This window comes from Hyaena hyaena, unplaced genomic scaffold (assembly GCF_003009895.1).
Source record: "Hyaena hyaena isolate Hyena2069 unplaced genomic scaffold, ASM300989v1 scaffold_378, whole genome shotgun sequence".
NCBI classification, from domain to species: domain Eukaryota; kingdom Metazoa; phylum Chordata; class Mammalia; order Carnivora; family Hyaenidae; genus Hyaena; species Hyaena hyaena.
Genome location: NW_024081009.1, coordinates 470,285 through 495,501, shown reverse-complemented (window position 1 = coordinate 495,501; position 25,217 = coordinate 470,285). Strand labels below are relative to the sequence as shown.

General features: G+C 36.5%; 1 protein-coding gene across 1 annotated transcript in view; it reads left to right on the top strand.

The window, feature by feature from the left end:
* The window catches only part of LOC120244243, a 199,136-nt gene that overhangs the window by 51,479 nt on the left and 122,440 nt on the right, over nucleotides 1-25,217 (top strand). Inside the window, exons 14-20 of the mRNA XM_039250636.1 lie at nucleotides 2,262-2,366; nucleotides 5,704-5,808; nucleotides 7,651-7,755; nucleotides 11,022-11,075; nucleotides 11,689-11,793; nucleotides 18,395-18,448; nucleotides 21,128-21,232. Of these exons, the coding sequence (XP_039106567.1) occupies nucleotides 2,262-2,366; nucleotides 5,704-5,808; nucleotides 7,651-7,755; nucleotides 11,022-11,075; nucleotides 11,689-11,793; nucleotides 18,395-18,448; nucleotides 21,128-21,232 (633 nt within the window). The remainder of the gene's footprint in view (nucleotides 1-2,261; nucleotides 2,367-5,703; nucleotides 5,809-7,650; nucleotides 7,756-11,021; nucleotides 11,076-11,688; nucleotides 11,794-18,394; nucleotides 18,449-21,127; nucleotides 21,233-25,217) is intronic.

Genomic DNA, 25,217 nt, shown 5'->3' with positions numbered 1-25,217 from the left:
ACCAGATGACTAAAGCCTTGCTTATAGCACTTATTTTTACCCAGTACATTATGCCAAGCTATTAAGAAAAAAATCACAAGACATTTGGAAGAGACAGCATCATTAGAACCAGACTCAAATATGGCAGGGATATTGGAATTTTAATATGAGGAATTCAAAACAATTATGATTAATATGCTAAGAGCTCTAATGGATAAAGTTGATAGCATGCAAAGAAAGATGTGTAACATAAGTAGGTGGAAATCCTAAGAAAAAATGAAAATGAAAAGCTCACAATGAAAAACACTGTAACAGAAATGAAGAATGACCTTGATGGGCTTATTAGTAGACTGGATGTGAGTGAGCACACTTGATTTAAGGTAAGACCAGACACTTACTGTGACTGACTGATTTCACTTAGCATCATACTCTCTAGCTCCAACCATGTCATGGTAAATGGCAAGATTTCATTCTTTTTCTTTTTTATGGCTGAATAACAGATACCTCACCAAAGAAGATATACTGAAGACAAGCATATGAAAAGATGCTCTATATCATATGTCATTAGGGAAATACAAATTAAACCAGAATGAGATACCACTACACACCCATTAGAATGGCTAAAGTCCTTAAGAATAAGCCAAACAGCTAGTATTGGAGTGGACAAATCTAAGATAAGACATTTGACAAAACAGGAAATCTCTGAGGGGCTCGTCACTTACAAAATTACTTTGGCCCACATGTAATGATGGAATTCTATGTTAAAACAACAGTAAAATACTAGTTCACAGACACCAAGTTCACGAAAATTGTAATGGTCAAGGCACACTAAATGCTGACAATAATAAGGAGCAATGGAAGCCTCTTTTTTTTTTTTTTATGTTTATTTATTTTGGGAGGAAGAGAGAGCTGAGGAGAGGCAGAGGAAGAAACCAGAAGTGGGCGGCGCCCTGACAGCAAAGAGCCTGTGGCAGGGCTCAAACTCATGAACATGAACCATGAGATCATGACCTGAGCCAAAGTCAGATGCTTAACCGACTGAGTCACTCAGGTGCCCTGCAATGGAAGCTCTTGTGCACTGCTAGTATTAATATGAATTGGTACAACACTTTCAAAAGCAACTGGACAAAATCCCAAGAAGTTAAAAATGTATGTCTTCCACTCCAGCTCTTCCACTGCTTAATATGTAACTCAGATTCTGACTCCTATCAACAAAGTGACATTTACAAGAACGTATGTTGCAATGTTTTTTGTAATGTAAAAATTGGGTACAACCTAAATGTTGTCTACAGAAGAATGGATCAGTATATGATGGCATAACATTATAGTACAATAATAAATAGTATTTTAAAAATTTTTTAGTGTTTATTTTTGAGAGACAGAGCATGAGCAGGGGGAGGGCAGAGAGAGAGGAAAGAGACAGAATCCGAAGCAGGCTCCAGGCTCTGAGCTGTCAGCACAGAGCCCAAAATAGGGCTCGAACCCACAAACCATGAGATCAATACCTGAGCCCAAGTTGGACACTTAACCAACTGAGCCACCCAGGTGCCCCTAAATAGTATTTTAAATGAATGAAGCAATGTTCCATGTTTCAACATGAACAAATATAAAAAACAAAGAATCTAATGAAAATTCATGTGGCAAAAAGAAACTCACATTGTGATATGATTTATATAAACTTTAAAGTTCTGCAAAATCATTTAACATTAGCATACCTGGGAATTATAAACTCTTTATATAAATCAGTAAGTCACCCAGGGAAAGGCAGGAAAAGAAGGGGGAGGAAGAGAGACTCAGAATATATTTTTGTCATATCTATTCTGTTTACTAATGAAGCTGGGTCAGATACACAGCTGTCAGAGATGTCATCATTAAAAATTTTTATTACTGTAATATTTCATAACCTAACAAAAAAGAGGAATTATTAGACATTTTTTGGAAAAGTTATTCAAGGAAAGAACCATGTGAACTTCTGTTCAGGAAATAAAAATAATACTTTCCTACTGGCAGAAGCATATGAGTTTTATTTTCTGTATTTCTATAAAACGTCTTGAAGTTATGCCACAATCTTTAAAAGCTAATGATATAAATGGATTCCCAAAAATACTCATTTGAGGAAATTCTACTTCCACCTTTATTACTGACAGTCTTAGATACAACTGAATATACATTCAACCTTTTTCTTCAAGGTGAAACCAACATCTATAACACACAATAATTCATAGCTATTGTCACATTCTAAGGTTATTCAAGGTTACTTATATTCTTCTCTTTCTCCCAAGGTGGGATTGTTGATGTTGCTAAACTAGACACTGCTTTGCAAAACATGGGAATGAATCTCACAGGAATAGAGTGTAGCGACTTGATAAAGAACCTACCTGTTGATGGTAAGTATATAAATTTTTGCACCACTGAATATAACTTGAAGTGTGAGCTTCTATAAAATCACCTCTGAAGAAGTTTGTTTGCCAGTAAGAAGATATTTGTAAAAACTTAGAAATGGGCTCAGAAAGAAAATAAGGTAATATTCTTTCTTATCATTTTACTAACATATTTCATCAACCTTTTTAACTTTGGATCTAGAAGAATGGTAAAAACTTAGATAGTTATTTCCTTAGGGCTACAAAAAGTGAGGGAATAGACAAGTAATGAGGGGCAAAATACTGTGAAAAACAGTCTGGAGAAGATGAATGCAGAAAAAATAGGAAAATAAGAGAAAACATGGGAGATTATTAACATGAGAGACATGTTCCATAGCCATATGAGAGCACTCATTCACTTTCTCAGAGTCAGGAGTCTGCAAACACTCAGGCTATAATGTACAGAATTTTGCCTTTTTCTGAAGCCATGTAATACCCTACTTCGTATTTCAGATTCCATGGTCTAAAGGCCATATTCTCAGGCATAGGCATCTTCCTTAATGAACCAGAAACACTGAAATACAATTAAAGCTGAATTAGGGCTGAAATGTAGTGGTTCGATGGAAATATTATGCTAAATGAAAGAAACCAGTCTTTACCACAAATTGTATGATTCCATTTATAGGAAATGTCCAGAATGGGCAGATCTGTATGTACTACATATTAATGTTCCTGTTTGGATTTTAGAAATCATCTCCTCGTATAATATATTGACACCTAGTCACTTTCCCTGACGCAGATAGACTAATGATTGCCTAGGACTGCCCTAGGGGCAGTAGATGGGAACTGCACACTAATGGTATGAGGTTTCTTTTGCAGGTGATGAAAATGTTCTAAAATTAGTTTGCATTGACAGTTGTAGAATTCTATGTGTACCCTAAATATGTTCACTTGTATACTTTATTTTTTTCAAATTTTTAAATATTTATTTTTGAGAGAGACAGAATGCAAGTGGGGGAAGGGCAGAGAGCGAGAGGGATGCAGAATCAAAGGCAGGCTCCAGGCACCAAGCTGACAGCACAGAGCCGGACCAGGGCTCAAACTCATCAACCATGAGATGGTGACCTGAGCCGAAGTCTAACACAACCAACTGAGCTACCCAGGCACCCCCATTTGTATACTTTAAATGGATAAATTGTTTGGTATTCAAACTATATCTCAGTAAATTGTTTCAAAATGAATATTGGACTGCTCTGTACTTTTAGAGCCAGAAGAAGATAAAGAACAAAAATAACATGAAGCTTCTATTTAAATATTTGTCATCTACAATTAGACAAAAAATTAATATCTTATGCAAATGCAGTGTCTTAGTTGTGTTTGGTCTAATAAAGAAAAATAGGGTTGCCTGGGTGACTCAGTCAGTTAAGCCTCTGACTTCAGCCCAGGTCATGATCTTCTGGTCTGTGAGTTTGAGTCCCAGGTCAGGCTCTGTGCTGAAGCCTGCTTCAGATTCTGAGTCTCCCTCTCTCTGCCCCTCCCCTGCTTATGCTCATGCTCTCACTCTCACGTGCACGCTCTCTCTCTCTCAAAAGTAAATAAACACTAAAAAAAAAAGAAAAAGAAATCTGAGATCCTATAGAATCCCAAATTTCTGAGCTAATTCTATCTTTGTAATATGCTTTCATGTTAATGTCTTTAAATATATATATTTAAAAATATACAGAATCTCTACTTTTAAAATTATCTCAGGCTAATCACAGAAGTGATTATTAATTTACTTACATGAAATAAAGGAGTAAGAAACTCTGTGTCCAAAAAAATGTCAGGAACTACTAAGTATCAGCTTATTACATAAGGAGATCCTTTTTTTTTTTTTTAATTATGGCTAACTTTATTTTTTAAATTTTTTTTTTTTACAAATAGTTTATTGTCAAATTAGTTTCCACATAACACTCAGTGCTCATCCCCACAAGTGTCCTCCTCCATGCCCATCCCCCCTCCCCCCCACCTCCATCAGTCCTCAGTTTTTGTCAGCATTCAAGAGTCTCTCATGGTTTGCCTCTCTCCCTTTCCCCCACCATTTCTTCCCTTCTTCTCCCCCTTGTTCCTCCGTCAAGTTCCTCCTAATCCTCCTATACGTGCAAACGTATGATATTTGTCCTTCTCTGCCTGACTTATTTCGCTCAGCATAACACCCTCAAGGTCCATCCATGTTGCTACACATGGCCAGATTTCATTTTTTCTCATTGCCATGTAGTATTCCATGGTATAGATAAACCACATCTTCTTGATCCATTCATCTGTTGATGGACACTTAGGCTCTTTCCATGTTTTAGCTATATGTGGAGAGTGCTGCTATGAACATTGGGGTACATGTGCTCCTATGCCATAAGGAGATCCATTTTAAGAGCCAAACACAAACATTAGCATGTAGCACACAAAAATTATAAATCCTCTTCCTGGTGCTTGAAGTGAACAATGCAGAGTTTTCCAGTTCACAGGAATCATGAAGCAGACTGTATGGAAAGTGGTGACCTAATTTTATATCTCATCCTTAACTGCCAGAGGTTTAATTTTCTGTAGTCCAATAAATCAAAATTCTAGTAATATTTTAGAACCTCTGGCTCAAGAGAGGGATGAATATAGGATAAAATTTTAGAGCGTACAGATATTGCTATATTTTTTTATTTCCATATTGCTAATGAGTTTCAGTGTTATATCTGTATTTGATTTACATGGCTTTCTTAACAGATAATGGTAAGGTTAAAATGAAAAAGTTAATGGATGCATTGAAGATGTTTTCTGGTGAGTGACAAGTTGCTATTAAATTGTACTATTTTTAAAATATCTTCTCAACTTCCCCAACATGTTATGTGTTGTCTTTATGTTATGTCTCATTGAATACTTGCTTTCAGACAGAGTCTTATGTTATATTTATTGGTACAACTTAAATTTTAAAAACACAATAAAAATTCTGTATTTTGGTAAGAAATCTGGCTGAAATATTTTTATAAGGCAACAGTATCACTTACCTCACTAATATTCAGATAACCCCATACCTTGATAGGCATGTATGAAGAGAAAAATCACATAATTTAGGATCTCCCCACAACTAATTCTAATTTGCTGGCCAGTCTTAAAAGCAGATGTATCCTCTGCTACAACAGATAGATGTGCACAGGAGAGTATGCCTTTAGGAGATTAAGGACCTGTGTTGTGTTCGTGGCCTCCCTGTGAGTCTGTGTAATTGTATGTGTCTCCTTATACCCATTTGCTACTTCCAAGCTGAAGGCGATCATTTTTTCATTATCTGGAATCATTAGATTCCAAACTGTCATGCACTGATATTCCTGTCTTTTGAAAGGAAAAAAGACTGATGCCAATGATCTGCTAAACAATCTCGGAGCCGTGGGGATCGAGCTCCCTGAAAAGGAAATAGTGAGGCTGCCACAAACAGTCCCCATAGATGGTGAGCCATTTAAGTGTCAGTTTCCGAGGACCTGGGTGTTGGGGGTCATTGTCAGCAGTTCTAAATTGTTGTCTCTTTATTTCTTCTATAAAGTACTAAAAATGACTCGTAAAAAAAGTTAAGTTTGCTGACGTACAGATTCAATCTGTCAACCCAGCTCTTTAACCATAAATATTGCCGTCAGAGCTGAGGCAGGTTGTAATAAAGCTACCCAGTCACGCACCCAAGAGGCCTACATGATAGGAAAGAAACTGAGGGAAGTGGGACACAGGTTAAAAAAAAAATAAAACAGGCGGGGGGGTGGGGGTACCCAAAGAAGTAGTGATTTTTTTTTCTGCACAGTAGAGTCTTCCCAGCAGTTTTCTTGGTTGCTGAACACTGTATACATTTTTGTCACAATTTTTTTCCTAACGTAATTTTTATTTGATAAGACGATGAAACAGATTTCCTAGGGAAAGAGTAAAAAAGATTCTTCCTGGAATTACCCCATTGCCCAATAACTGTGTGACTGTCCATGTTCTTTTCCTTTGGACATAAATTATGTTTTTTTAAAAAAAATAGTTGCTGGAAAGGTGTGTAAGAACAGATTGCTGGATGGTTTGAAGTCTATAAAAGATATTTAAGAACGATGATTAGCAGAAAAGTCTGCTAAACATCAACACAAACATCTTACCACCAGATCTTGAGTCATGTCTACATTCCTGTATTTCGATTTTTTATTTCATTATGTTAAGTACTTTTACATAGTCACCCATGGTATAGTATTGCAAGGGATCCATTCTCTCTGGACTATTTCTAAATAGCACCCCCAAAGAATCATTTGAAATCTAATTTATGTAACAGATAATATACAGAATATCATAGGTATTTTTTCTGGGCATTTGCCCAACAACAACAATACAAAGGATTTTGGAGTGATCTTTAATAATTGTATTGCATGAATCAAGGATTTTCTATAAAATGTTCTTTCCTAAATACCAGTTAACGACAGCAGCAGCAAGAACAAACGTAGAAAAGAAGCATGGGATTGGGGCCAAGATGCTTTTTTACTTCCGCTTCCCACAGGTCCTTAGAAAAGGAGACAAGAAAGGGAAGTGGGGGGGAAGGAGGTTACCGGGTGTGCTGCTTACTACCTGATGAGAGAGGTCTCTTGCAGGTGGCAGTGGCCTCTCGACATCCCAGACCCTTGGAATTATGCCAGTCAGCAACATTCCTTGTGGAATTTTGTGGTGAATGTGTATCCATGACACTTTTCGAGAGCAAATGAATCCATTTTTATAGCCCTTTGATCTTTAATACACTTTTTTGTATATTGCAATAACAGAACATTGATGAGCTGAAGCATGAACTATCCCTCTCAGCGGATGCCTTGACTTTGTTTTGGGGACAGATCTGCACTGTATTCTCTCTGTATTCCCCATGGGGACAATCCTATTATTGGTATTCCTTTGGCCCCTCTTTTGACAGATGAGCATTACCTAATACTACAAATAGTAACTTTAAACACATAATCACAGCCCATCACCCAGTAATGCTTCAACCTCAGAATATTTTTTAAGTAGGCTCAAAGCCCAATGTGGGGCCTGAACTCAGGATGCCAAGATCAAGAGTCACACACTCTACTGACTAAGCCAGCCAGGCACCCCCAACCTCAGAACATTTTTATCTAAGTTGTTCTTGACAATTATTTTAGGTGATTATATGCCTTTTCACTAATACAAGTAAATTGTACATTTTTCTCTTTTTTTATCACACTAAAATGCATGTGAGATTAAAAATATATATAATCTTTGGAAGTCATGTAATAGTTTTTTCATGATTATTTCCTGTTTGTTTCTTAAGGAGGAATGGTTAAAGTCAATAACCTAGACAATGTTCTGGAAAATCTGGGAATTGAACTCAATGAAAAGGAACGTGAAGCTCTGGCAGAAAATCTGCCACTTGGTGGTAAGCATTGTAGATAATAGCCTCAGAGAAGAGCTTATATTTATGGACTGTGTAAGAGAATATATATACTAACTAGTGATATTTGGCATACCAAAAGAAATTAGAAGCATTTTGCAAAGATAGGGATAAAGGTCTTCATTTAACAACAGACCATGTATTATTTAGAGCAAACTACATTTTTATTTAAAAATAAACATAAAATTATGTCATGGTTAAACACAACAGAAGTTAAAGTCTTTCCCCTGTAAAAGTTCAAGGTGAGAGTATCTTTGGGTGATAGACGGTTGGTGGCTCTTCTCCATTCACTGATACAGGGACCCAGGTTCCTTGCATCTTGGATTCCTTTTTAAGGCCTTTTCATCATTCTTATCTAATTAATGGAATGGAAATAAGAGTGTGAAGGAGAGTGCACACATGATTTCCATAGCTATTCCTTTGTGGAGAACTAGTCACATGGCGGCACCTAAATAAATGAGAAGCAGAGGTGGGGCTGTAGAGATGTAGTATCTGGCTGGGCATTCCCTTCCGTTCCGTTTACGATTCTACACTCTGAGAGGAAATATGAGTACTGTAAGTAGGTAGCTGCTTTTTGTATTGTGTTTTGTTTTGTTTTCACTGACAGTTGCCTAAAATACACATGCACCATACGATTTGAAGCCAAGGAGCTCTTCCCTAAAAAGTCCCCTGTGACTAGAACTGAATGATATTAAATAAAACTAAATCAAAAAAGGAAAACCATTTCGTAGTCATCTTCATTGAAGTTAACAATATATATTTCCAGGTAACAAGTCAAACACCCGAGAGCAGCAGATAGTTTTGCTTTGTCCCTAGCTGAGAATTGTTGATTCTTAAAGGAGCCTGTAACCAGCCACAACTTAGACAAGCCTTAAATTCTGCAGTGGGGAAACTGGCTCATATCCGTAATAAACGTGTACTCTTAGGCTTCTTTCCTCCTCTTGTACACGCTCAGCTTCTCTGTCACCTGCCCATTCCAGCTTCATGTTCTTCAAGTCCTAATCACTTACCTTCTCATCATATTTTATTATAATATAATATTAATATATTATAATTAATATATTATAATAAATATTAATATAATATTATTTTATTATTTTTAAAATATAATTTATTGTCAGATTGGTTTCCATACAACACCCAGTGCTCATCCCAACAAGTGCCCTCCTCAATACCCATCACTCACTTTCCCCACTCCCCCACCCCCCATCAATCTTCACTTTGTTCTCAGTATTTAAGAGTCTCTCTGTAACCTTTTATCCCCCTTCCCCTCACCCCATGGTCTTCTGTTAAGTTTCACAAGATCCACATGAGTGAACACATATGGTATCTGTCTTTCTCTGACTTATTTCACTTAGCCTCATACCCTCCAGTTCCATCCACATTACTGCAAATGGCCAGATTTCATTCTTTCTCATTGCCAAGGAGTATTTCATTCTATATATAAGCTACATCTTCTTTATCTTTATTCGTCAGTTGATGGACATTTAGGCTCTTTCCATGATTTGGCTATTGTTGAAAGTGCCACTCTAAACATTGGGGTACATGTGCCCCTATGCATCAGCATTCCTGTATCCCTTGGGTTAATTCCTAGCAGTGCTATTACTGGGACATAGGGCAGTTTTATTTTTAATTTTTTGAGGAACCTCCACACTGTTTTCCAGAGCAGCTGTACCAGTTTGCATTCTCACCAACAATGTAAGAGGATTCCCATTTCTCCACATCCTCGCCAGCATCTATAGTCTCCTGATTTGTTCATTTTACTCATTATATTTTAAAACATCATTCAGAAATATTATGAAGACCTAAGGAACAGGAGTTATGGCTTACGCAGTCAGAAATCCTCTTGGGTCTTTTGATTTATAGATTTGTGGCATTGTGGGCCTTTATTTTGTTTTGGGGAATGACGTGTGCAACCAGTGAAGTTAGTTGGACAGAGCCCTGAGCTCAAGAGTGCCATGCTTAGGGTTTAGTGCTCTGCTTTGGCCATCAAGAGGGTCTTTATGATTTTATCTTTGAATTTGTGTTTCCTAATTGAAATCTGATGGGAAACTAGAGCATGACTAGGGCTTGGCACCCAGGCTCAGGCATGTTACTGCCCCTGCCATTTAGTCCCCAGAATGTATTCTGGACCAACCAGTCCTCAGCCTCTGGTATGGCAGACCTCCACTTCACCACCTGTGCCTAGCAACATCTGCATCCTCTGACCCCAGCAGGCACCTGGGCATGGTTGCAGGAAGGGCTGGCATTGGGAACCCGCACCTGAAGGCATCTTGTGGCAAGACATGGCAACAGTTGTCCCCAGTCTGGGCTGGCAGGGTCAAGTTTGTTCCCTATCCCCTTCCAGGTACCCAGTGTGTCCCCACATCAAGACTGCATTACTCTTGGGAGTCGCCTATCTGTAGTGAGTTGAGGTAACCAGTGCATAGAAAAGTGAGACACTTCACTCAATTTTCAGATGTGTGGATCTGGCAGCAGGTGTAAGGAGGGAGGTCTGCTGCTAGTGAGCCCCGTGCATGATGAGTAATGTGACCCAGGGGGACTGTGAGGTTCTGCACTCCACCCCAGAAGATGCCATGCCTGTGACAGTGCAACATTTACCATCTGATTTATAAACAAAAACAAAACACCACCACGACAGTTTGGGATCAAAACTGTGGAAGAAAAGAAAGACAAAGCTTTTTTCCTGATTTTTGAACAGGGGGTCCCACATTTTCATTTTGTTCTTGGCCCAGTAAATAAAGTAACTCATCTTAGGAGTTTGATCAGTCCTTCCTGATATTGGAACAATGCCATATTTCTATAACTCTCTAGCTTTAGCTAATGATTTCTTTTTTCCCAAAGATAGAAAGGTAGAAACATTTACCCAAACTTTATGGATGTGCTGGTAACAAAAGATTGAGAACACATAGTTGAAATAACTAAAGAAAAAGATTAGTAAAAGATAGAATATGAAAAATGGGAATCACTTTTTCAACATCAGTCATGAGAAGAACCTTGTGTTTGCACCAGATGTAAGGGCTACCAGAGACCAAACAACAACATACTTAGCCTACTGTAACATTCCTGCAAGCATAAGACAGAGAAAGCTTTCTTGGGTCAACCCTCTCTCTACCATAGAATGAATTATTTGTAACCCATTGCATGTACATTTTCGGTTGGTGAGATTGAATTGTGGGTAGAAATCTCTGTTTCTTAATTTAGCTCCTTTCTTTTCTTATAATATTGCCAAATTATGTTATTTCTTACAGCTAATGGGAAGATTGAGCTCAAAAACCTAATGGAAGCAGTGGAAGCTATTACAGGTTAATTAGAAGTTTCTATAAATCTAATGTCTTTATTCTTTATACTAGTCTATATTTTTATACAGACCCATCATTTCTCCATTCCCTTTTTTTTTCTACCCATTTTTCTTCTATACTGATGAATATCTACATTCAGTTGCCCAGAATTACACATGAGAATATTTGCATCGTAGCACTAATTTTTCAGTGTGAATTTGTAGTAGCAAATTTCTTAGTTTCTGGAATATTTGCCAAGAATAGTCACTATTCTTGATTTTGAAAACCTAAATTTAAATGAGCATAGCTAGTGATATAGCAAACTTTCACAAAGACAAAATTCTTTTATCATTAAGAAATTAGGGAAGAGATAATATCTTTACAAAATAAATGGATCTTATGCCCACAGTGTCCTAATTTGCATTTTATAAACTGTACCAATATGTCTATTACTTTACTGAGTAAGAGAGAAATTCTATTTCTAACCCCAATTAATGACATTGGTGAACAGTTAACATATTGTGTGTGTTTGCTCATTCAGCTATTGTAGCTGAAGCTGAAAAGGCAGCAGCATGTTTTGGGGGTTATTATTAGGATCTTCTCTCTACTAATCTGTGACCATTTTGTTATACTGAAGGGGGAGAAGTTGATATCAGTGAGGTAGGAGATGTTCTGGAAAACATGGGAGTAACTGTCACGGATAAGGAATGGGTAGAGCTGATAAAAAATCTGCCAGTTAATGGTAAGCATTTTAAATATTAATATGGTCTTGAAGGAAGCATACATTTCTTATATTGTTTATGAGAATTTCTATAAATATTCTGATAACATAGAAAAGATCCTTTTAAGAACTGTTTAGAATATATGATTTCACTCATGTAATTGTGTATCTATACGTATATCAATAGATAATATGTAGAAATATTCTAGATTGTTAACATGAGTCATCTAGGGGCTTGTGACTGCAGCATAGACTGAGAAGGAAGAAGTGGGAAAAGGCATTTAAACAAAAACAAAGACTGAAAAGTACAGCCATTATGATATGGTTCTATTTATACATTTATGGAAGCAAATAATTTTTAAAGAAAATGAATGATCCAGTTTCACCTCAAAAGGATCCTATCTAATGGTAGAACATCAGTAACTGTTTAAGCTGAGTCTATATGGGATCCATTGTTTCTATTCTACTTTTGTATGTATTTAAAGTTCTTCAAAATAAAAACATTTCGAGAGAAGATTTTTAAGAAGGAATTCCATTAATTTTTTAGTTGGAAATCAGCTGCTGCTTTATTCACTATCTGCCATCAGGGTAAGAAGTACCTTTTGTAGTTGTGGGAATTCTAAAAGTTATACTGAGCACTAACTAGGTGAAAGAGCAGAAAAGGACATTAGAGACATGAAAAGGAATTTTTTTTAAAAAAGCATTAAGAGGGCACCTGGGTGGTCAGTCGGTTAAGTGTTCGAATTTGGCTCAGGTCATGACCTCGCGGTTTGTGGGTTCGAGCCCTGCATCGGCCTCTGTGCTGGCAGCTAGCTCAGAGCCTGGAGCCTGTTTCGGATTCTGTATCTCTCTCTCTCTCTCTCTCTCTCTGACCCTCCCCTGCTCACGCTGTCTCTCTCTCTCCTAGAAATAAGTAAAAATATTTTTAAAAAATTTTTTTAAATAAATAAAAAAATATTTTTAAGTTCTTTGGGAAAATTTTATCAGGATGATTAGATTTCTAGCTCATTGTTCTTTATGGATCTTGCGTATGACCTTGAAGAAGTTCTACCTTTTTTCATTCTTCTTCTTCCCACATCTGAAGAGGGCACTGAAGAATAACCCCTTCTTGGGGGCTGGGGCAACTTTCTTAGTGTATTTCCTATTTGTAGAGGGCAGGAACCCCAGTTTTAAGTCATGAATAGAGTGCCTTTTGGTTTAAGTTTTATACTAAAATAGAGTTGACTTTTTATCTGATTGATAACGACTTGCTTTTTGCGCCAATAGTTACATCTACAATTCTTTTTGAGACACGCTTCTCATTAGATTTAATTGTAGATCCCTTGAGTTTTATCAGACTTCCTTGGGGAGAAGCCCAACCTAAGATGCTTGTTTCTGAATTATTTTTTTCAAACTTGGAAGATTTACTAGGCACCATGTTAATCAAATCAGAGGTTTTAACAAAACGGATAATGATCACACTCTTCATATTGTCTTTGCCAGAAGCCTTATTTTTGAATGTCTTTGGTCACTAAAAGGAATTCCCTGTGTTATCTTCTATTTGTAGAAGATGAAAACTAGTTCATTTTTTGTGTCATGTAGCACCCAGACTCTCTGGATTCTGCCTATTCTTTTTTATCCCTGCTTGCTAGTCTGTCAGTTGTTTCCCGGGCTCATTTCTTTTTGTAGTTAACTTACCCATGGCTGCCAATATCAACCAGATACTCTAGTAACACTGTATTTCCTAGCTTCTTCTTTTTTATTTAAGTTTATTTGTTTACTTACTTTTGAGAGAGAGAGAGAGAGAGAGTTAGTTGTGGAGGGGCACAGAGAGGGAGAGAGAGTGAGAATCCCAAGCAGGCTTCAGTACGGAGCCTGTTAACAGAGCTTGAACCCACGAATCACAAGATCATGACCTGAGTCAAAACCAAGAATTGGACCCTTAATTGACTGAGTCACTCAGGTGCCCCACCTAGCTTCTTCTTTTAAAGTACAAGCATATTCACTACATTATCTGCCTTCTAAGTTGTTTAAATTGATAAACTCACACACCATTGCAAGGCATGGGTTCATTCCAGCCTCCAGTAACAATTTCTTCACCAAACATCCCAGCACCAAAGCCAATGCCACATATTTCTGGTGTTTTTACTACTACTTTTTGTTGTTGCTATGGTAGCAACATACTTGTGGTTCCAGTTCCTTTTTTTTTTTAAGTTTATTTATTTTGAGAGAGACAGACATGGCATGAGCAGGGTAGGGGCAGAGTAAGACAGAGAGAAAATCCCAAGCAGGCTCCCCAGTGTCGGTACAGAGCCCAACACTGGGCTCGAACTCATGAGCTATGAGATAATGACCTGAGCTGTAACTAAGAGTCAGACACTCAACCAACTGAGCCACCCAGGCGCCCTGTGGTTCCAGTTCCTGTATCAGCTAACTATGCTGCAGTAGTAACAAACAACCCCCAAATCTCAGTGGCAACAGGGTTTCTTTGCATGTCACTCAAAATTAGATACTGCCCATAGGTTGGCTGTACATCTGTTCTCTACTATAGGACAGAGGCTGAAGGAACAGTCCCTGTTGTGGCAATGTCACTTCTGTAACAGGGAAAAGAGAGATGATGGAGCCATGTGGTAGTTCTTAAAGTTTCTGCTCAGAAGAGACTCAAATATTTCATTTGACAAAGCAAATTACATATCATTGGGAACAGAAGTATAATCCTCCCATAAGGACAGACTTGATAGAGAGGGGAAGAGAATATTTGAACAAACAATATATGTTCTCTTAAAACAATGTATCTGAAAATGCAAGGAAAAGCAATTTATACCCATTTTAATGCATTTTTAAATTGATTCCATAAGTACAGAACATCTAATCAATTTAATATATAGAACCATCAAAAGAATAAGTCAGCTCCATATTTACATACAAATATAGGTATATAATATCTCTAAAAAAGATAAACAAACATGTCAGTGTTTGTTCCTTAGAAGGAAGAGAACACTGACAAAGTATATGTTTATAACAGAGATCTGTTTTTCACTATATACTCATCGGTAACATTTGAGTTATGTAATTAATGCTTATGTTGCCTAGTAAGAATAAATTAATTTAGAAACCTATTACATGAAAATCATGATTCATAAAAGGAAAAAACTGATAAATTGTACTTCATTAAAATTAAAAGTTTTCGCTCTGGGAAAGTTGTGTGGAGATGGTGAAAGACAACCATACAGTCTTTCAAATATCTTTGAAAGACATTTGATATCTATGATTTGATATCAAATATCAAATCTTTCTCAAATATTGAGAAAATATTTGCAAATGATACATCTGACAAAGAAGTGGTATCTATGGTGCTTAAAGACCATGCAAAACTCAGCAAAATAGGGGTGTCTGGGTGACTCTGTCAGTTTAGTGGCCGACTTTGACTCAGGTCACGATCTCACAGTTCGTGAGTTCTAGCCCCTGACAGCTCAGAGCCTGGAGTCTGTTTCAGATTCTGTGTCTCCCTCTCTCTCTTCCCCTCCCCCACTCATGCTCTTTTCTCTCTCTTTCTCAAAAATAAACATTAAAAGGCTTTTTAATTTAAGAAAACCTTGGCAGTATAAAATGCAAACAGCCCAATAAGAAGATGGGGAAAATATATTGTACCAAAGTAGATATACAGGTATCAGGTAAACCCATAAAGAGATGCTTGACATCATTTGTCATTAAGGCAGTGCAATTTAAAACTGAAATGAGGTATCCACTACATACCTATCAGAATAGCTAAAATAAAAAATAACACCAAATGTGATGAGTATGCTAGAGAAACCAGACCACTCATACTTGGTAGTAGGAATGTAGTGATATAATCACTATAGAAAATTCCTGTTCCTTAAAAAACTAAGTATAGAGCTACCATAGCAATTACACCTTTGAAACTGATGTTCGCACAAAAATCTGTACATGAATATAAGAGTCAAAAACTGGAATCAGCCCAAGTCACCTTCAACAGGTAAATGGCTAAACAAACTTGTGGCACATACATAATACGGAATACTATTCATCAGTAAAAGTAAACCATTTGATTCATGCAAAAACTTGGACAGATTCCCAGATAATTATCCAGAGCCACAAAAGCCAACCTCAGAGCTTACATACTGTAAGATCTCCTTTACATAACATTTTTGAAATAACAAAATTTTAGAAATGGAAGACAGATGACAGTTTGCCAGGATTTAGAGATAGGAGATTGGCAGAGACAGAGGGAAGCGGGTGTGGTTATAAAAGGGTCCTTGTGGTATTGGATGTTCAGCATCTTGCTGGCACTGCATACATGAACCTACACTGATAATAAAATTGTCTGGAATTTAATACACACAAGGACATACACGTGAGTACAAGTAACATTAAGGAAATCTAAATAACATTGGTGGATTATATCAGTGCCAGTATCCTGTTTTTGTCTTGTCATTAAGGGAAGCTGGGTGAAAATATACAAGGCATCTCTCTATATTTTTTTCTAACAACTTCATATGCATCTACAATTATCCAAATAAAAAATTCAAAAATATTAAATTGGAAATAAAATCTGTTAGTCTATAGTATGATAGCTGCCTCCCCAATTGCTGATATAAAGGAATTGACTTCAAAATGATTAATAATTTATCTTGTAATCCAAAAAGGAGGAAATAAATCTGTCTGGATCTATTAAAGCATCAGGGAATACTGAATGAGAACACATTACATGAGAAAATCGTTGCTGAAACCCGAATTGAAACATTTTTGAAAGCACATACCAAACAGAAATCTTGTTGTCATGGCCTGATAGAAATGAGAAAGTTCTTCAAAGTCTTAGTAAAAAAGTAGACCCTGGACAGTAAGTGGCTTTAGGATCTTATCCGTTGACTGTTGTAGGTTTGATTTTCCATAGAAGAATTAAGTCACAGCTGTATTGTTGAAGTGGTTATATTTTTCACATTTAGTTTCATTACAACTCATTCTCAAGAGGGCAAAAGTAGAGAATATTCTTCATACGCAAATGTTGCTGGAATATTTTCCTCTCATATTATTTGTATGTCTCACTGTCTCTGTTTATAATTTGTATTTCTTCTTACAGAACATGGGAGAGTTGCAATGAAAAAGTTGTTTGATGAATTAAAAGCTTCTACAGTTCAGTAGGAGGTTATATAAAACCAAGATCTGCAGAATTTATGTAGGAGTATAGTTTTAAATAGTATTTTCTACCATTCTATTACTGATTTGTAAATTGTAGCTTTCAACCTTTTCTAATAAAACATTTGTATCTAATGTCCCACAGTTTGCCTTTATATATCATAACTAAAAGCCTATAACTTGCTAACAACTTCTGAACTTTTTGAGTTTTTATTCTAATAATATCTACTTCATTATTAATAGATTCCCAAATCAGAGTATATCAAGCAATAGCAAGATTAAGGTTTTTATTATCAATATCGAGAACAAATAACATATCTTGGAAAAAATTTAAAATATATAGTACTCTTTGGTAATATGGATAAATGAATTGATGTTGATATTTCATTAATCAGTTATTTAAGTAAAATCTGTTCTCTTCTACTTTGACTCCTTGTCAGATTAAGAAATCATACTTTTCAGTATTTTTAACTAATTTGATATATGATCCTTCTCAATTCTGTATGGATGTATGTCTTATTATATCTTTGAACTTCCTCAAATTAGAAAGAAAGATGTTTAACAGTATTAAATTATTATTTGAAATAATTATTCTGTAAAGCTCTCAAATGATCACATTTTGTATTTTCAAAGGAAAAAAGATTAATGTGCAACATATACCACATTTTGTAAGCAACATGGTTATTGAGCTAACAGACAAGGAACAAAAAAGACTACTAAAGAAGCTTCCAGTTGATGATGAGCCATAAAGATACTTCAGTTGCCTTCTAGAATACTTAGCTTTATGATATAATGGAAAAAGTTTTAAAAGTTCTCTTTTAGGGGTGCCTAGGTGGCTCAATTGGGTGCCCAGCTCTTGATTTCGGCTCAGGTCATGACCCCACCGTTCATGAGACTTAGCCTTCATCAGGCTCTGTGCTGGCATCATGGAGCCTGCTTGGGATTCTCTCTCTCTTTTCTCCCTAGCTCTCTCTGCCCATCACCCACTCCCCCCACTAAAATATATAAACAAAAATTTTTTTAAAGTTCCCTTTTAGCATTTAAAAAATATATATTTAAAGTAATTAGAAAGGACAGATTTTGAGTTATATCTATATCTCTATCTCTCCATGTAACTCAGGCCATCAGGGGCAAAAAATGTTTTCATGTCATGTCCTCTAGCCAATGACAAAACTATAAGGAAAAAAATGAAGGAATGTGATTAGGGGAGAGAATTTTAGAAGAATTGGACAACAGATCAAAGGATAAAGAAACAACAGCATAGAGAGCCTGTCAACTGGCAGGTGTTTAGAATTGCATAATTGTTATTGAAAAAGCTCTTGCATCCTGTCTCTTTTTGTTGTTGTTATTGTTGTTATTATAGGATGAATAAGAACATATTTACTCAGTAAATGAAAACTCTCCCTGAAATTATGGAATATATGTATTATCTTTCTGAGCATCTGTATAATATTTTGTCTGACATAGAGTGTGATTTGCATTGTAGCTTCTGGAAAGGTCTATCAAAATAGATTGTTGGATGGTCTGAAGTCTTTCAAAGGTGAGTTAATGAGCAGTTTGAGATTTAACATCTTAATTTATATCATTAGAGCTTTACCCAAGCCATCCCTTTATGAACTGATTTTTTAAATGTTTTTTTTTTTTTAATTTATTTCTGAGAGAGAGAGAGAGCGTGAGCAGTGAGCAGGGGAGGGTCAGAGAGAGAAGGAGACACAGAATCCAAAGCAGGCTCCAGGCTCCGAGCTAGCTGTCAGCACAAAGCCCGATGCGGGGCTCGAACTCACAAACCGTGAGATCGTGACCTGAGCCGAAGTCGGACACTCAACCAACTGAGCCACCCAGGCGCCCCAAACTGATTTTTAAATGTCGTTTCTTTATTTTAAAAGAAGAGGTATTTTGTGATGAATTTTTTAAAATCTTTGTAGGTCCCACTTTTTTTGTATTTTTCACAACTTAATCTTGAAAGTATAAATTGAAATCTAGGTAGATCATAACACAGAAGATGAAGTGAACCATAGGCAGTTAGTCTGAGAATTAATTAGGCAAACAAAGAAAATAAAAACAGTTTCTATTGTCAGAAAGATTGGGCATTGTTTCCTGATAGAATCAAAATCATAAATTAATGTTCATTATGATTCCTCTAAAAAGAATGGTTTTTTAGCGAGATTCAGTTAAGAAAAAAAAAATGTAGGCGAAGGCACCAATTTGTGCCTAGGATTGGTTTTGTTTTGCTTTCCCTCCCAGTGCTTAGTCCGAAGGAGAAGAACATAAGGAGAATGAAGAAATGATTTAAAAGCTCTGCCACTTGTTACCTATTGAGAGCGAGGAGTCGCCTGTCAAAAGAAGAATGCCTCTTTGCATTCCTAGGCCCTTCAGAAGAGTGGCAGCAGGATTATTGTGGGGAATAAGTTTAGTGATCTCTTGGGCTTACACCAATGGGTTAACAAGGCATAAAGAAGTACCAAGCCATGTGATGCTCTCACCCGAGAATGGGTAAACAAGATTAGCACCCCAGAATAGGGACCTGCAAAGGCACCCCAGAATAGAGAGGGAGGGGCAAAGGCCCCAGAGTAGAGAGGGGTGCTAAGGCACCCAATACAAAGGTATATGAGGTATGCAAGATTAGGCATTCAGGGCAAAGCGGCCCCCAATTTAGAACTATAGCAGAAAGCTGCTTTCACAGGAAGGAAGGTTCAAATGAGGTAAGCACGTAAATAGGGCTATAAACCGCTGCACAGCACTGCGGGTGATGCTGCCCAGAGTGGAGCTGATTTACAAAAGAAAAGGTGTTTTGTTAACCTTAAGGTTATTTGCCCAATCTCTTGTCCCCTAGGCTAGCTAAGATAAACAGACACAGCGCCTCCTGTCTGCCTTCACAACTATCTGCCCATCTGCCCGGTGCCAGGATTTTGACCCAAACCCCAAACACTGTCTATCTTCAAAGCCCCTTTCCCTCATGCCCATGATTTGATGTTCACCAATTCATTGTCTCTCTGTGCATGCCCATCATGTTTGTAAGCCTTCTGATCTTTATAAATATGGGGCAAGGACGCTTATTTGGGGCTCTTGCCTCCTCCCGGACATTAGCCATTTCTCGTTTTAATCCTGTGTCCCTATTTCTTGCTAAGACAAGAAAGAACTTTAGATTTAGAGTCTACGACAGATTATTTTTTAATTTAACATGGAAATTGTCCACCATCCTGCCTATCGATACCATCTTGCTTTGTGTCTTTATCAACTAAATCAAGTGTCATCTTAAAAACGAGATGATGGGGGTGCCTGGGTGACTCAGTAGGTTAAGCATCCGACTTCAGCTCAGGTCATGATCTCACGGTTTGTGGGTTCGAGCCCCTCGTCGGGCTCTATGCTGACAGCTAGTTCAGGACCTGGAGCCTGCTTCAGATTCTGTATCTCCCTCTCTCTCTGACCCTCCACTGCTCATGCTTTCTCTCTCTCTCAGAAATAAATTTAAAAAAAACATTTAAAAAAATTTTTAATGAGATGATAGTCAGATACTTGTATTGTCAGCCTCACTGTAGTTCTGTTTCCCCATCTATCCCCTTTTTCCAGTTTCTAGGCCTCCTGTTTTATAATTTTAATGATAAATTTTCCTTTCCATGCATTCCCAGCCTCAGCTCCTGCTTCAGCTTCAGAACATTTTTAACTAAATTTTTAACATTTTAACTAAAGCCCTCTCTAAACTACCATGTTAGGTAGTTTACAATATAATTATATATTCTTTTTAACTAATACCAGTAGCTTCATATCTTAAAATATTCTCCCCAAAAATCTGTGTTCATAAACTGTTTTCACAGCATGGATAAGCCAGGCTTAAAATAATTGTCAAGTTCCAGTGGAAAGCAGTACAAGTTTTCTGGCAACTGAAAATTTTTTTCAAAATCTTTTTCTACTACAAATTCAGTTAGGTGTTTTGAGCTTCAGTTGCAAAACCCCTTTATAAATTATTTCTTGTCCATAGTTTCATCAAGGTAAATCTTAAGGTTCTTTAACACAATGTTAAAATAGAGTTTGGTACTCATTTTTCAAAGCAAGATTAATAGCACTGAAAAAAAGACTCTATTTTTCCTTATTCCTAGTTTTTTCATATTAATAGTAAAAATATTTTTAATACAGTAGTAACAGCACTATTAGATTTCTAGTATTTAATGTTCTTTCATATTTTAATAATTTTTGTTATTCTTTATGCCTCTTTCCTAAGGAGGGAAGGTTGAAAGAAGTAAAGTCAATACTGTTCTAGAAAACATGGGAATCCAACTCACAGGAGAGGAACTTCAAAGTCTAACAGATAACCTACCAGTTAATGGTGAGCTCTGTGGTTATTACTCTGCTTTTCTGCAGAGCTTTGCCTGTGAATGTGCATAGGAGAATTTTTGATATTAGGATTATTTGATGCTAAAAGGAAATGTGACTATCTTAGAGTAGAACTCATTCTAAAATGAAAAGAAATCCTGCATCGCTTTTTAAAATTTAAAGTTATCAACATGTTTTCTTATAGAAACCAGAGAAGTCAGAATGTTTGTCTGAGGAATAGTCAGAATGTAGAATACACATTTTATGGATTAAGTTTAAAAGTGATCATATGCTTGCTAAACCTTCATTTCTTAACTCTTCCAATCCTGAACCATTTGCTTTTTTTGTTTGTTTTACATGTTCTCCCTGAGTGATTTTATGAATTCTCACTTTTAACTATTTATTTGAACCATCAGTTATATACTTTCCAGTCTTTTCTCCAATCTTCAAACTATTTTATTCTAAATCTTATATGACATTTCTACTTAGTCCACCCCAAATAGCTGCTCAAAGATAAAATTTATATATTCTACATCTTCTTAAACTGATCATCCTTTTCTCTACCTCATTGACTCTGCCAAAAACCTCCATCCACTTAATTACTTTATGCTGCCTATTTAAACTCCTAAATATTTTCAAAATCCATTCCTACTCTTTAGCCCTATATCACTACCCTTATTTCTATTTCGTTTTCTCTCTTCTTAGACTGCCAGATAACTCTCTCTCTGCCTATAATTTTTTTACTTTTAAGTCCACTCTACACACAGTGGACAGAATGATCCATTTCTATGTAAATCTGTTCATAACTATTTGGGGTTTCTTTCTCCTTGTCTTCCTCTCTTCTACTTTTCTGTACTTTCTTTCAAAAAGTTGAAGTAACTCAAGGCTCAGATGGGTTCTCTAAGTGATCTTACCTACTTTTTGAGCTCTGACTTCTATCTGTCTGATAATGAATCACTAATATATATTCCAAACCTAAAACTCTCCTTGAATCTCTATTTGGTTTATTTATGACCTATTTGCAGCCTCCACTTGGAGAGCTCCAATAACCTGTAACTTACCTTGTCTTAGTCTGAGCTCTTGATTTTCCTACTAAAAGCCATTCCTTCCCAGTATCATTGCAAGGATAAATTACATCACCACTGTAATTTGTCTTGTGATGTCTTTGTCTAGCTTTTGTATTTAAGTAGCACTAGCCACATGGAATGATTTGTATTTTTTCCACTTCTGTTTTCTGAAATAATTTGTGTAGGACTGATATTATTTCCTTAAATATTTGTACTAATTTACCAAAGAAGCCCTCTAGGCATAGTCCCTTCTCTTTGAGAAAATTTCCAATGCTTAATTTTCTTATCTATTATCACACTATTCAGATTTTCTGTTTTTTTCTTGATTCAATTTTGGCAGTTTGTGTCCATTTTGGAATCTCTTTCATGTAAGTTTAATTTCTGACATAAAGTTGTTCATAGTATTCCCTCTTTAGCCTTTAAATTACTGTTAAGTTCAGTGGGTCAGTCCTCTCTTTCATTACTAATTTTAGTCATCTATGTCCTTTCTCATTTGTTTTTGGTTAGTTAATTATGTTGATGTTTTCGAAGACTAAACATTTGGTTGCATTGATTTTCTGTGTCATTTTTCTCATATCCACTCTAATCTTCAGTATTTTCTTCCTTCTGCTTGTCTTTGGTTTGGCTTGCCCTTACTTTCCTAGATTAATTTAAAGACTTAATTGTTGATTTGAGACCTCTCCTTCTCTAACATAATTATTTCAGACTATAAATTTTACTCTAAGCACCACCTTCACTGTGTTCCACATATTTAATTTTTATTCAGATAAAAATACGTTCTAATTTCTCTTGTAATTTCTTCTTTGACTCATGGGTTACTTTGAAATGTGTTTCAAAGAATTTCTGAATTTCTACATTTCCTTTGGTTCATTTCTAATTTACTCTGTTGTGATCAGAGAGCATACTTTGCATGCTTTCAATCTTTTAAATTTTATAACACTTGCTTTATGATTTAACATACAAGATAATCAGAAGCTCTTTGGAGTCTCCAAAAGCTTTTAAGAATGTAAAGGGATTCTATGACCAAAATATTTTATTTAGAGCCTCTTTTTTTTGATAATTCTAACATTTGAGTCATCCAAGGGTTGACATGTGTTGATTGCTTTTTCACTTGTTAAGTGATCTCATTTTCCTAGCTTTATGTATGTTAAATAATTCTGAATTGTATCCTCAATGGTGTTGACTATTCTGTTGTGTAGACTCTGGGTCCTTTAAAATTCTTTGAAGAATGTTGGTGGGTTTTGTTTTAGCAGGTAATCAACTCCCTGAGATTCAGAACACAAATTCCATCTTCCATTTCTCTGGATGATTCCAGTCTCAGTTCATTTTACAAAGCTTTGTTTTACTGCTATGGATCTGTCTGGCATGTGCCATTTGGGTTAGTCTGAGACTTGGGCCCTGGTTTAAATCTTAACTCCGTTCTCAAAGCCTTTGCTACAATGCTTTCTTTGTATCCATCTCGTGCATGCACAACTCAGAAGTGAGCCCAAGACTTTTACACAGAATTAGGTGATCCCTTTCTCCATTGTCCTCTCCTCTCTGGAATTACCCCATATTTTCCAACCTAAAAGGGCTTCTTTTCCAGGTTTTTAGAGAGATGGAGTTTTTATCAGTCTTAGCTTCCAACTCCGCCATGCAGTTTTGTTATTGGGGCCCCACCCCTAGGACAAAGCCATTAGGGAAAAGAGAAAGAAAACAAAGCCAGGAGGCTCGCTGCCCTTGCCAGTCATTTGTGCAAGTTTTGGTTCTCTTCTATAGTCTAGTGTTGTTGCTTTTGTGTTTTCTTTAGACTTTTAGTCTAATCAGGGAAAATAGGCTGTACAGAGCTGATATGGTCATGGCAGAATCAGAATCAGCCTCATATTTCATTATTTTAAAAATATACAAAATCATGAATGAAAATGGACTTATTACAACCAACCCCTCAGAAATACAAGCAACTATCAGGGAATACTATGAAAAATTATATGCTAACAAATTGGACAACTTAGAAGAAATGGACAAATTCCTAAATATACACTCACTACCAAAATTCGTATGGGAAGAGAGACAATCTGAACAGACCCATAACTAGTGAAGAAATTTAATCAGTTATCAAAAATCTCTCAACAAATAAGAGCCCTGGGCCAGATGGCTCCCCTGGGGAATTCTGCCAGACATTTAAAACAGAATTAATACCCATTCTTCTCAAGCTATTCTAAAAAATAGAAATCGAAGGAAAACTTCTGGATTCATTTTATGAAGCCAGCATCACTTTGATTCCCAAGACAGACAGACCCAGCAAAAAAATAGAACTATAGGCCAATATCCTTGATGAATACAGATGCAAAAATCCTCAACAAGATACTTGCAAATGAAATCCAACAGCACATAAAAATTATTATCCACCATGATCAAGTGGGATTCATTCCTGGGTTACAGGGCTGGCTCAATATTCACAAATCACTTTACACAATTACACAATCACATTAACAAAAGAAAAGATAAAAACCATATGATCCTGTCGATAGATGCAGAAAATGCATTTGACAAAATACAGCATCATTTCCTAATAAAGACCCTCGAGAAAGTCGAGATAGAAGGAACTTACTTAAACATCATAAAAGGCATCTATGAGAAGCCCTCAGCTAACATCATCCTCAATGGGGAAAAACTGAGTGCTTTCCCCCTGAAATCAGGAACACGACAGGGATGTCCACTCTCACCACCTTTGTTTAACATAGTGCTGGAAGTCCTAGCATCAGCCATCAGACAACAAAAGGAAATAAAAGGCATCTGAATTGGCAAAGAAGAAGTCAGCCTTTCACTTTCGCAGATGACATGATACTCTACATAGAAAACCCTACAGACTCTACGAGAAGCTTACTAGAACTGGTCCATGAATTAACCAAAGTTGCAGGGTACTAAATCAATGTACAGAAATCAGTTGGA